Consider the following 14,076-nt stretch of genomic DNA (forward strand, 5'->3'; position numbering starts at 1 on the left):
CTACCTTCCCCATCTCAGCGAGCCGAGGCATCACACAGGCTTACGGAGTGTTTGATAATGTTAAACGCTGTATATTTGAGGTAGGAGGCAGGGAGAAATGAAAAATGGGAGGCTCTTCAGTAAATTTCAGTAATTTCAGAAAACATTGAAATACAGGTGTATCCTTTTGAAAGCATAAATAGATAGAGAGCCCAATTCTCTACTTATGTAATGCTGGAGCTGCATCAATTTATGGCAGAAGAGAATATGGCCACAATATATATATATATAATTCAGTACAGTCTGAGGTCTCATTTAGTTGCAGATGAGTAAATCAGAAGTATCTCCATAAGAAATCAATATAAAAAGTGAGTTTGTGAAGTCAAAATTGCACCTTGTATGTATCTACATAGAGAGGAAGGATGGTCCAGTGTTTAGGGTGCTAGCCGGGGACTCATGACTTCTGGGTTCAGTTTCCTGCTCCAATGCAGACTTTCTGTGACCTTGGGGAAGTCACTTAGTCTTTCTGTGCCTGAGTTTCCCATATGTAGAGTGACCAGAAAGCAAGGCTGAAAAACTGGGGCAGGGGGTGAGGGGTAATAGGCACCTATATAAGACAAAGCCCCGAATATTAGGACTTCCCCTATAAAATCGGGACATCTGGTCACACTACCCAAATGTAAAATTAGAAGAACAGCACTTTCCTACCTCACATCAGTGTGGTGAGGATATATCTATCAAAAGACTGAAGTGTTTAGATGCTGTGGTAACTGAGGGGCACGTAAATAGCTTGGCTAGATACAGGTACATGCACACCTTACAATGTGGCTTTTCTGTTCCTGTTAATTAGGTTTTGCTCACCCAAGCAAGTGTTAAGATTCCAAACCTCTGCTCTCAGCATACAGCAGAGAGGTTTTATTGCTCATGTATTTTTTTTTCCACCGCCTTGCAAAGTGCGTTTCATTATTGGGCATTTTAAAAGGGGCATTGTGGGGTTTTTTTAGGCCATGGTAAATAAGTTAATGGCAAGCTAGTGGGGAGGCAGGTTTGAAAAATTACAGTGGGAAGAAAGTGAGTGTAATTGGCTTTGGCAGCCAAAATGGTTTTACACTGCCAGACGCTAAACCTAGCTCTCCGCATTAGATCTCAGCTTTAATTTCCTTGAGCTGCGGTTGTTAACTGGACTCTACTTGTCTTTTTCTTTGCTAATAGGCACCAAAGTTGATGCTGACAGCGTTTTTGCTGTGGGCTGGTCGGGCCTTCCAGACCCCTCCCCGCAGTGAATTCTGTTTTCATGTGGAAGGATTATTAGAAGGGGGAATGAGACATTGTTTATAAATGTGCGGAAATGGAAGAATGCAGAGGCCTCTTTTGTCCACAGAAACACGCCCAAACGCACGTCATTAGAGCACCAAACTGAGTTGTAACAAGGGGGCTTGGGGACTGTGGGGCAGACTGTAATGTCAGCACTGGAGTTTTACTTACTGTGAGAACATTTTCCCCATGTTTGTCTCCTCACTCTCTGCCTCTACAGTGGCTCATGAGCATCTAAAAGAGAGAGGCCTCTTTGGTTTGCCCCCTCCCCCTCCAGGAGCCAACCCTGCCGACTACTATCACCAGATGACGCTCATGGCCAGCCATCCGAATCCTTACGGGGACCTCCTGATGCAGAGTGGGGGAGCAGCTAGCGCGGCGCATCTTCATGATTACCTCAGCCCTATAGATGGTGAGTAGGGAATGTGCCTCCCCCTTGCTTGGGGGCAGCTCACAGAGGGTTCCTCTGGGGGAAGTTTACTCGAGCCTAGAGAATTGTTCTCCACGTGGATGAAAGCAGATGTTATTGTGTGTGGTTTCTCTGTGTTTCTAAAGAACATTAGGGCTGCACTGTAATTACTGGTTTAAAAAGCTGAGTTTAAAAAGTTTATCCATATACAAAAAACAATCATGACCATTTGGAGAGGCACCTTGGCTGCTAAATACATGGGAGTCAGCATGGTGTATGGTGCACTGGCATGGGCTCTAGTCCCTGCCAGTGACCTGCAGTGTGATGTCAGACAAGCCACTTCACCTCTTTGTGCCTCTGTTTCCTTTCCCACCTTGTCTGTCTTTTTTGTTTAGACTTTTTTGTTTGCACAGGCTGCCTCTCATTATGTGTTACACAGCGCCGAGCGCAAGGGGACTTTAATCTTGGTTGGAGCCTATAGGGCCTATGGTAATCTAAAGTCTCAGACAAAATGTTAAAATGGAATTAAGGTTGAAAGTATATAGTAAAAATCATTACAGGGGTGTTGTAACTGTCCCCAAATCAGACGTTCTGAACCCAGAAAATTCAGAGTTAAGGGTAAACTGAAAAGAAATAAAATCATGTTAAGGTATGAAAATGTAGCGTGAGCACCCACAGCTCTGCCATATAGCGAATCCGTCCATGTTATAACCTTACAATTATGATTCATGCTGTAGTTTCAGATTAGATTACACTGATTTTTAAAGGCGTAAGATTTTTTCTCCTCATGGTGTCTCACTCCATGAAAGACAATGGGGGGCTGCACAAGCAGCACTGAGGGCATGATGTGGCCTGCGGAATGTTTGTTAGAGGTGCTGATGCACAAGGAAAGAACCCAGCATGACTCTCTGATCCCATGCTTCTGATTGGCTCATGGATTAGTTCAGGCATTGAAACTGAGGTCTGTCTCAGTCCATTACTGCTTTAGAGATTCTACTTTTGATCTTTCAGACTTAAAGACTTTGAGGTTTCATTGCTTTATAACTGACTTCTTTTTGCACTGAGGCTGCAGTGATGAGAGCTCATCTAAATTTCTAAATAAAAACAATTTCTAAATAAACACTTTGCAGCTGATTTCTGCCATCAACAATTAGATTCACCAAGGACCAGGATTCTAAGGGTATGTCTACACTGCAATCATCAGGCATCATCATGTAGGCTTTAATCTGGCTAGCTTGGGGACCAATAGCAGTGAAGCTGCAGCATCACAAGCATCAGGTGGGCCAGCCACCCAAGTATTTACCCACAGTTCTGGGTGGGCTTGTACAGCCTATGCTGAAGCCCAGGCTGCCACGGCTTCACTCTCCAGTAGCCAAGCTAGCCAGATTAAAGCTAGCTCAGGTATGACTACACGAGCTGAAATCACACTCCATGATTACAGTGTAGATTTACCCTATAACTAAAATCCTGATCTTTTCTCTCTGGTACTGTTCTGTCCTTCCCCACAACCACTGCCCTCAGGCCCAAACCTTTGACAGGGTGTTTTGTTAGAAAGCAAAACAGGTGGTCAGTAATAATTTCCTCATGATCTTGCCTGTTAAAGGTTAACCTCTGTTGGTGCAAAGGGGCACCTCTGAGTTTTCCTCTGCAGATCTCCTTAGTCTTCAAGATCTGCATTTATTCCCTGGCCCTCCCTGCCTCCTCCTTGGTGCATTTCTTGAACTGTGTTTTGTTTCAGTGACTTGCAGCAGCTCACTGAAGTGCCAGATAAAGAGCTGGTTAGATAAACAAATATGGCTTTTGTAATACTAACACGGACTACTGACACTCAATGCACCATGGTCCTCATCCTGTAGGATACTTAGTGTCAGTCTTTTATCTGAAAGTCATATGGGATTTTCTGTTCTGCAGAAGGGTCTCTTACTACCTGGCTTCTCCTAGCGTAGCTCTGGAGTAAATCATGTAACAAGGTCCCTAATTACATGCAGCCACGTTTATATCGGTATCACACGGGAGGGTTGAGTTTTGCCAAGCTCTAAAGACTGGGATCAGCATTATTTTGATCCTTTAAAAAAGCTTTCTTGATCAGTGACTGGAAAGCCCATCTGTAAACTTTTGGATTCCATTAATGGAAACTAAGCTATTAAGCAATAGTGGAAATAAATGAAGACTTGAAGTGAAATTCCACAAGGCCATTTTAAAGAAGAGCATGTTAAAAGCAGCGGGCCCCCCCAAAAATCTGTGGTCCACATGTGGAGTTTTATCCGTTAGTCTGGGATTTATTCTCTGATCATGTTCAGGCAGTCTGATTTATCTTTTCTCACTCCCCCCCAGCAAAGGCACTAGCAGTGAGATTGGGTCTGGTTATAAACTATGGCCCTGATTCAACAAAGGACTTCAGAACTTGCCTGAAGTCAATGGGACTTAAAAACATGCCTAAAATTAAGCCTTTGCTAAACAGGGATGGACTTAACCACATGCTTAATGCTTTACTAGATTGGGACCTAAGCCCTATAAAAAGGGCTTGGCAATGGCTATATCACATAGTTCATGTTCTGCTGGCTGGTTTGAAGCGCTGTCTTCAGTTCAGTAGCCTGTCTGATAACAAAAAAAGAAAAGGAGTACTGGTGGCACCTTAGAGACTAACCAATTTATTTGAGCATGAGCTTTCGTGAGCTACAGCTCACTTAAGCTCATGCTCAAATAAATTGGTTAGTCTCTAAGGTGCCACCAGTACTCCTTTTCTTTTTGCGAATACAGACTAACACGGCTGTTCCTCTGAAACCTGTCTGATAACAGAGGCTTGGGTTCAGAGTTACGCATGATGAGGGAACTGCGAGTCACCGAAACCTGGAGTGAAGTGGTTTGTTCTGAAACCATGATTTAAGAAACTGAACCCATCATTCCTTTTTTGTTTAACAGATTATTCCAATCATTTATTTAAATAAGTGACCATATAAGTACCTAGGTGGATAGTTTAGTAATAAAACAGGATGCTCTTCTGATGCGGGAATATCAATAGCACACATTAAATACAGACATGTTGTTGGAATAAATGTTACATTCACAGAGCGCCTTTCCTTCCAAAAGATCTCTATGTTGCCTTAAAAACTTTACAAGAATCGCTTCACCCTCCCCTGAAGTGCAGCCAACTCTAGGGTGGAGCATAACAGCTGTTAAACACCGCATGGCACAGTAGACTACAATAACACAAAGCTGCTGTGTAAAACTGAAAAAAAAAAAAAAAGTTTGGAAATGTACATTTCAAGCGGAAAACCTCTCCTGCCCTGGATACTGCAGCTCACAGAGCAGGTACTCTGCTGGTGAGGGGAACCCATTTTAACACCCCCATCTGAACATTGGAAGGCTCATTTGGAAGTGAGACAGCTGCCTGTGGTAGTTCTTTCATGCAGTCTTGTCTGGGGCTTTCCAGTTGCTTTAGTTAAATCTCTGGGGTGATTCCTAGATAACTAAGGGCTTGTCTACACTGTCATTTTTCGTTACCCCAATGTCACTGCACCGAGGTGCAGCAAAAGTGTAGTCATCCTGCACTCGTGTGAACCCGTACTTTCACTGGTCCAGGTTCCCCTAGTTTCAAACCTTTGGTCACCCAGAAGGCCAGTGGCAGAGCTGAGAATAGAACCCAGGTCTGCTGAATAAAGAATGCAATAGTCATGGCTGGATGCAGAGCTTTTCTTTAATGTCATTGCTTTTAATTGCACCTTCCATAAAAATGCGATTTGACTGTGAGACTCTAAGAAAAGCCGACAACCCTTTTCTCCTGCCCAGAAAAAAATGTGCAAAACAGAGAGAGATCAACAGCATCCCGTATGTGCTTTATCTGGAATCCTCCTGAATTGTGGTTTCTAATGAATCCAATTTATATGTGCAGGTTAGGCCTTCTAACCTTGTGCACTGGAAATAGAAGAATGTGGCCTTTCAACAAGGATCTTAGGGAAGCATTAGAATTCCTTGAACTGTTAAGCCTTATAGGGCCCCAGGGAATGAAAAAGTAAGAGTCCCAAGATAGCACCTGGTACCTGAACAAATGCCCAGAATCTGCTGCAGTCAAAGTAAGATGTGTGATGCTGTAACAGAAGGAAAGAAGGGAATAAGGAACCGGTTATCCTGAGACTGTTTGTGGCTGGCTGCTGCTTATTGATAAGGGGATTGTCTTATGTCAAGCACAAACCCCTTTTTATGATGTTGTTACTGCCTCTGGATTTAATTTGATAACCTGGGGGGATACTTCTGTGTCCTGTGAACAGAATTTTCTTTCCCTTTTTTTTTTCCTTCCGATCAGCCCATTAGAGTGTTGGCTTCAATAAGACTATGTTATTTTAGGTTTTGGATGAAGAAACACAGAAGAAGCACCAGTTATGGCTGTGATTTGGAAGGGAGGGAGTGTAAAATGTCTGTATTTCATGTACATTATGTGGCTGCCTCTGGATAAATTGATTCTTCAAGTTCTTTGTCCACCACTTAGATTGCAGCACAAAGTTATCTTTAAAGATGCAGTCTGAAGTTCTGGTACATACTGGATGTCCTGCACGCTCTGACAGTCAATCACAGTGCTTGGAGGAGTTCATTTCTAGGGTCAGTTCAAGAAGACAGTTAGATATTCCCAGGCACATTAATACATAACGGACTTCACAACTGATCACCGTGTGTTTACATTAAGCTGGGATGTGTTGTTCCCATTTCCAATGCTGCAAAGAGGACTTAAATCCTTCTTTATGAAAATTCCTTCCCGTCCTATCCGTATAATATCCCCAAACAGTGTGTGTGTATAAAATTGTCAGAGTTACGAGATTGAACCTTAAACTGAGACTGAACCTAAAATTTGTCTCTGACATTTCTTTCTTGGGACAGTCTACATTTGGGAAGAAATTCCAGATTGTGGATAAAGAAGGAAACTGACATATGTGATAAATTGTAGCACCATGTAATAAACTGCCAACGAAATATTTCTTTCTTTACTCATGAAGCTTGAATTTCCTTCCAGAGTTAGATTGGTCCAATGCCCAGGATTTAATCCTGCACCAGTGAGAACGTTAAGATCCAGTCTTAGAACGCTGCTAGTCTAGAAATGGGATATTTATATCATTTGGAAAGGGGAGAGTCACGGCTTTCAAGTGGGATACAAAGCACTTGGTTTTAGCCCTTGAAGATCCTGAGACATCTGATTTTCATGTAATTTTAAAGGCAGTTTGTATGTACCAAAAAGGTATTGCAGGTCATTTTTAAAGGCTTAAATATGTGAGTTATATTTATTCTCTAATCTCTAGAGTTGGGCTCATAATAACTGGGCCTTCTGGCTATATGTGTAGGGGGATATGAAAAGTAAACCCAATGAGTTCTTGTTAAAACATTCTTAAAATAGATTTTTTTGTACACTGTGTGGTACAGCCTGGGGGCTGTCTACCAAGGAAAACAGAAGAGCATGAACTCTGGAAAGTCACGTGTAGAAGTATAGTTAGGCATGCCAAATAAGAATTTGAAGAACAGCTAGCAAAAGAAACAAAAAGTAACAGCAAAAATATTTTAAGTACATCAGAAGCAGGAAACCTGCCACACTATCAGTGGGGTCACTGGATGACTGAGGTGCTAATGGAGCACTCAAGGGAGACAAAGCCACTGCCAAGAATTTTTGCATGTGGTCTTCCCTGCAGAGGATGTGAGGGAGATTCTCACACCTGAGCTATTCTTTCTATGTGACAAATCTGAGGAACTGCCTCAGATTGAGGTGTCAGTAGAAGAGGTTTTGGAACAAATTGAAAAGTTAAACATTAATATGTCACCAGGACCAGGTGGAATTCACCTGAGTTCTGAAGGAACTCAAATAGGAAATTGCAGAACTATTAACTGTGGTATGTAAACTATCACTTAAATCAGCCTCTGTACCAGATGACTGCAGGATAGCGAATGTGATGCCGATTTTTTTAAAAGGTTCCAGAAGCCATTCTGGGACTTACAGGCCAGTAAGCCTAACTTCAGTACCAGGAAAATTGGTTGAAACTATAGTAAAGAATAGAATTATCAGACTCATTGATGAACATGATATGTTGGGGAAGAGTCAATATGGCTTTTGTAAAGTGAAATCATGCCTTACCAATCTATTAGAATTCTTTGAGGTGTCAAGAAACATGAACAAGGATGATCCAGTGGATATAGTGTACTTGGACTTTCAAAAAGCCTTTGACAAAGTCCCTCACCAAAGGCTCTTAAGCAAAGTAAGTAATCTTGAGATGAGAAGGAAGGTCCTCTCATGGATCAGTAACTGGTTAAAAGGTAGGAAACAAAGGGTAGGAATAAATAGTCTTCACAGTGAAGAGAGGTAAATAATGGCATCCCGAAGGGTCTATCCTGGGACCAGGGCTATTCAGCATATTCATAAATGATCTGGAAAAAGGGGTAAACAGGGAGGTGGCAAAGTTTTCAGACAATGCAAAATTACGATAGTTAAGTCCAAGGCAAACTGAGAAGAGTTACAAAGGTATCTTGCAAAACTGGGTAACTGGGCAAGAAAATGGTAGATGAAATTCAATGTTGATAAATGCAAAATAATGCACATTGGAAAACATAATCCCAACTATACATACAAAATAATGGGGTCTAAATTAGCTGTTACCCCTGAAGAAAGAGATCTTGGAGTCATTGTGGATAAGTTTCTGAAAACATCCACTCAATGTGCAGAGGCGAATGTTAGGAACCATTAGAAAAGGGATAAATAATAAGATGAAAAAATATCATAATGCCAGTGTATAAAACCAGGGAACACCCATATCTTGAATACTGCATGCAGTTCTGGTTGCCCCATCTCAAAAAAGATACATTAGAATTGGGGGAAAAGTACAGAGAAGGACAACAAAAATTATTAGGGATATTGAACAGCTTCCATACGAGGAGAGAATAAAAAGACTGGGACTGTTCAGATTAGAAAAGAGATACGGGAAGATATGATCGAGGTCTATACAGTCATTAATGATGTGGAGAAAGTAAATAAGGAAATGTTATTTACACCTTCACATCACACAAGAACCAGGGGTCACCCTGTTAAATTAATAGGCAGCAGGTTTACAACAAAGAAAAAGAAGTACTTCACACAATGCACAGTGAACCTGTGCAACTCATTGCAAGGGGAGGTTGTGAAGGCCAAAAGTATAACTAGGTTCAAAAAAGAATTAGATTAGTTCATGGAGTAAAGGTCCATTGACGGCTATTAGCCAACATGGTCATGGACACATCCCCATGCTCTGGGTGTTCCTAAACCTCTCCCTGTCTGATACTGGAACTGGATGAAGGGGATGGATCGTTTGATAATTGCCTGTTCTGTTCGTTCCCTCTGAAGCATCTGGCACTGGCCACTGTCAGAAGACAGGATACAGGGCTAAATGGACCATTGGTCTGACCCAGTATGGCCATTCTTATGCCTTAGGGAGGAAAGTAAAGTTTTTATTGATCTTATGTGGGATGTTCTCCACAATTCCATATCAAGGGTCCATAGTTAAACTTCTAGTTTAAACCCCATTCCCATTCCATTCTAAACCCGCATTTTGAATCTTCTGAATTGGGGCTGAAGGATGGGGGGAATTCTTTTGGCTTAACATTTTCTGTTCTTCATTATCAGAAATATATATATATTTCAGGTTGAAGAACTCTAGAGTTCTCAGGTAGGTGTAATAAAGTCTTTCTAACTTTAACAAAAACTGAGTTCATCATTCTCACGCACTTGGGGCCTGATCATGAGAGGTGTTCAGCACCTTTAATTCTGAGTACTAATCGGGATCAGGCCATGAGGATTTTTTTTTCAAAAACTTAGTGCATTATGAGTTTGGGGGAGGGAAATTAATTGAAAAAATAAAGGCCAAAATTTTCCAACCTGTGTGCCTAACGATAGGCTGCTAAATCCAAATTTAGTCCCTGATCCAGAATCCATCAAGGTCAGTGGAAAGACCCCCATTGACTTTAATGGGCTTTAGCGTGAGCTGAAATAGAAGTGGTAGAAGGAGCTCGAGTTCAGCTGCCACTGACACAGGAGGGACAGGGGTTTTTCTTAAAGGAACAAGACCACGCCTGCTAGGAATACTAGGTTCTTAGTTGTGTGAGAGTGTTACCTACTGACTAGAGCAGGCAACTGGGTGTCACATCTCTAAGGATAGTCTCACTTTGCCATTGACTGGCAGTCTGGCCCTCGGAATGTCACTTTTTAGTACAGCTGAGTGGGAAATGTTTTTCCCCTTTCCCGTGAGAGTTTTTGAGAGATTGAAAGGGACCTTTCGACAATTTCAGAATAGGGAAACTGCCTGTAACAGGGTGGCTTTCCCCTTAAGGGCTAGAGGCCTGTGGTCAGCCAACGCTTAGTTACTAAGTAGACAGACCTAAGCAAGGATCATCTGGCCCCTATGAAGAGGAGCGGGAAGATGCCAGGCTGCAAGCCCTGCAGAAAGAAAGAGTTCTCAGGAAGACAGGGGCTGCTGGGAGCAAGTAGACTCCTACAGATAAACCTGGCAATTGGGAGTGAGAATGCTGGGAGAGCAGAAAGACGGAGCCTCAGGGAGGAGGGGCTGTGTGCAGTGGGAGCCTGGGGTGGGAGAGACTTTACTTTTGAAGTTTATTTTAAGGGTCATTGTGGTTAGACACAAGCCTAGGTGTTTGAAAAATGGGTCTAATATTTACCTGCCTCACAGGGTATCATGAGGTTTAATTAATATCTGGAAAGGTCCTTGAAATTTGCCTTTGAAAGGTGTCATGGGGACATGTTGGACCTTTAGCCCAGGGGAGTAAAGGCTCATGCTTTATATCTAGAAGTCCCAAGTTCAACTCCCCCTGACAAACCTAACCAAAGTGTCTCTTCATTGTTATTTGTCTTGCTGTTTATCATCTAATATTAGTGTGTGGCGCCATAAGGGATTATGTCAGGCCAATAGTATTATTATGTTCTGTACTATATAGGTTTTTACCCCATACTCATTCCCGTAGTACCTGACTGACTTCCGGTAGTGCAATGTGAATGAATATCTGTCATGTGTTTTTTGTTCTCTAATCCTCTCCCCAGAAGGAAAAGTATGTGGAGTGAAGTGGCTTGTTTCAGTAGCACGTGTGTGTTGTTTTGTTGTTGTTTTTGTAGTTAAACAGGCGTGTTGCTATGTGTTTCTATAAGCAAAGGCAAGGTCAAAGAAATGTGCCCTGCACTTGGAGCGAAAAGTGGTGCAGGTTAGGGTTATTAACAATGCCCATGGTGCTGCTAATTACCTGCTTTGAATAATTATCATAGATATATTCTGCTCCTCTGGTTGTTACTGCTTATTTTCTATGTAGTAAAACAAACTTTATATTCCCTAGTCACCTTCCTTCTTGGGTACTTTTTGTTGCTATCCGCACTGGAAGCGGAATCATTCGTGTGTAACATGATTTGAGGTCAAATTTATGTGTGAAAACCCCTAATATCGGAGAGACCCTAATGTAAAACATACACCCAGCCTCATAGATCCTCTATCAGAACACTTTACACATCCCACAGTGCCTGAAAGATCTAAATTAGAGCAGACACTAATAAAATGCATATTACTTGATTTGTGCTGGAAAAGTCCCAGGCCAGCTTGCAGAATCTGACAGCTTCCAGCAGAGTTTTACACGGGGGTGGGGGGGAAGAGGAATTTACCTACGTGCAGTGGAGGGTGCACTGAATGGTTGCACCAATAAAACCAGAGCTTCTGTTGGACATCAGGACTTCTTCCCTCTACAGATTAATGGGGACCGATGGCTGAACCGGCTCTGTGAACATAAATCACTGGAAGGAGCAGCGAGAAATGAGTACAAGGCTTTTCTTTCTATTTAGTAATTTATCAAGGGAAGTGGCACATTAATAAACAGATCTCCCTTGAGGTGTGGGAGTAACAGAGATAAATATGACTGTCAAATGTGGCCTGCTTCCTTCTGTTACAGGAATAGAAGACTGTGGGAATGCAAATGCAGAAAACAATATCTATATCTAGATAGATATAATATGTAGTATAGTAGCACCTAGAGGCCCCAGCTCAGAGTAGAGCCTGATTGTGCTAGGTGCTGTACAAACACATAACAAGACAACCCTTACCCCAAAATACTTACAGTCTAAACAAACAAGGCAAATGATGTGGGAGGAAACAGAGGCATTGACTGACTTGCCGGAGGTCACGTAGCAGAGCTGGGAGTAGGAGTCTTAGTCCAATGCTCCAGCCATTTGACTGCTGCCTCCAGTTTCTACATGGGTGTAACTAACTTTGGATCTAAACAACCCCAAACTTTAGGAATGTTCCAGTCTGGATCCAGATCCGAACCTTGAGGCTGGGGCCTATCTCCAAACCCAGAATGTTAACTTAAGATATTTAAATGTTTATTCTATGTTAGAGATAGGCCACAGCCTCACGGTTCGGATCTGAATCCAGATTGGAACATTCCTAAAGTTAGGAGTTGTTTGGATGCAGGATGTCTGTTCAGGCCCAAGTTTTAAGGGCCATCTGCAATGTTTGAGGTCAGTATCCAAAGTTTGGCAATTTTTGCTTCTGACTTTTTGTTTCTAGCCAATCTCTGCTTGTGTAGTTCATTTTTTACCTTCACTTCAGGTCAGGAACAGCAGCACCATGGTAGACTTTACTGTTCATATGGGTTAACACAAATCCTGCAGTGTTTTTATTGCTATTAGCAGACTTGCCTTTTTCAGTAAATGTTTGCATCTATAATGCATTTGCATCCTTAAAACTGCCCGTTCATCCCCAGCTTGCCACTTAGATGGCACCAAGTCTGGCAAGAATAAGCCTCCGTGTGGCCAACCCCAGCCATTCAAAAATCAGGAGTCAGGCTCCCCCAAAGTCTTATCACTCATGAGATTTTTTTTAAATAACATTTGCAGTTCTGGCTTTTGAGATTTTAGGTTGCATTTGGGTCACATTAGGCTTTTCTTTACAACCATGAGGGCTAGACACTTACTTTTGTAAAAGCGAAAAGGAGAGCCATGATTCTCACCTAATCATGTATTTCCAGGAGCAAAAGTTCTAAACAAAATTCCAAAGATTGTGAAACTTGAAGTAATATCACAGAAGTTGGCAACACTGGGTTGTTGAGTCTCTTGGTTGCATTAACATTAGCCACGATAAAGTGACACTTCCACCTTGTGATTGGGGAGATGCTGTGAAATGGAACTGCAGAAAGGAGTTGTCAGAATCAATCCAAATGCTTCTTATACAGCTGAGAGCTAGTAGTAAGGGTGATCTAATGGATTGAACTCTGGCTTGAGACTTAAGAGCCCTGGGTTCCATTCCTGCCTCTACTGTAGACTTCCTGTGTGACCTTGGGAAAGTCACTTAATCTATCTGTGCTTCAGTTCCCCATCTGTAAAATGAGGCTAGTCGTAGAGCTTCCCTCTCACAGAGGGTTGTTGTGAGCATAAAATTCATTTATCCTGAGGTGTGGTGTATAGGAGTACACCAATACAAAACAGTTAGGGGCACTAGATCAAAGTGAAGTGAAATCCTACTACACCCCTCAAAGAAGGGTTAATGAATGACCAGCTTTTAAGATCTAACATACATCATGAAAGCTGCAAGACACATTGGTTACTGTGCTCTGTCCCTCGCTTTTTGTTACATCCCATCTCACCACCCCTCACCTATGTGTTGTCTGCAAGGCTGGGATCTTGTCCTCGTATTTGTGTGTAAAGTGCCTAACATACATTTGGCACTACATAAATAGTAATTGGTCCCCATCGATGCCCTAGCAGGTGAGGCAGGTATGGAAAAACAAGAGCCCTTACCATCTGCCTAACTATCTTAGATACTACAGCTATGGTAATGGGGGCCATATAAGTTCCTGAGTGCCTCACAGTCTTTAATGTACTTATCCTCACAAGACCCCTGCGAGGTAGGGGCTCAGCAGAGACAGCTGCTGGAAAAGAAAGAATTTGTAATATTGTACTCTCACCTACTGAGGAAAGGGGCTTGAAATGCAGGTGCTGAATGCAGACTGGGTTTGTCACATGGGCCTATTAGCAGGCTAGGAGGAGCCTAGCAGGTAGTCATTTTGGATTACATGGCAGTGGCATCTTCTAAATACAAAAACCTAGAAAAATAGGTGACCTACCACAGTATATATGCTGCTCCCACTACTTTCGGCGTGACCCACAGTTCCAGGTGTAGATAGGCCTCAGTCAAATAGTTGGATCTGATCCTCTAATATTTTGCAAAGCTCAGACCCAAATTCTGCCCTGACTACAACCTGTGCAGCCCCATTGATTTGCAGATGGTGTCAGTCCGAATTTGCCCTTCGAAGTCACATGTTCCAGTCACTAACACACCTAAGTGCTGAGAGAGTCCAAATTAGTCCAGTATAAGCTC

At 42.4% G+C, this 14,076-nt stretch overlaps 1 protein-coding gene across 2 annotated transcripts in view; it reads left to right on the forward strand.

The window, feature by feature from the left end:
• The window catches only part of GLI2 (GLI family zinc finger 2), a 246,042-nt gene that overhangs the window by 195,849 nt on the left and 36,117 nt on the right, over window positions 1-14,076 (forward strand). For both annotated transcript variants that reach the window (XM_048869923.2, XM_048869924.2), the window contains exon 5: window positions 1,514-1,705. In XM_048869923.2, the coding sequence (XP_048725880.2) occupies window positions 1,514-1,705 (192 nt within the window). The remainder of the gene's footprint in view (window positions 1-1,513; window positions 1,706-14,076) is intronic.

This window comes from Caretta caretta, chromosome 11 (genome assembly GCF_965140235.1).
Source record: "Caretta caretta isolate rCarCar2 chromosome 11, rCarCar1.hap1, whole genome shotgun sequence".
Classification (NCBI taxonomy): Eukaryota; Metazoa; Chordata; order Testudines; family Cheloniidae; genus Caretta; species Caretta caretta.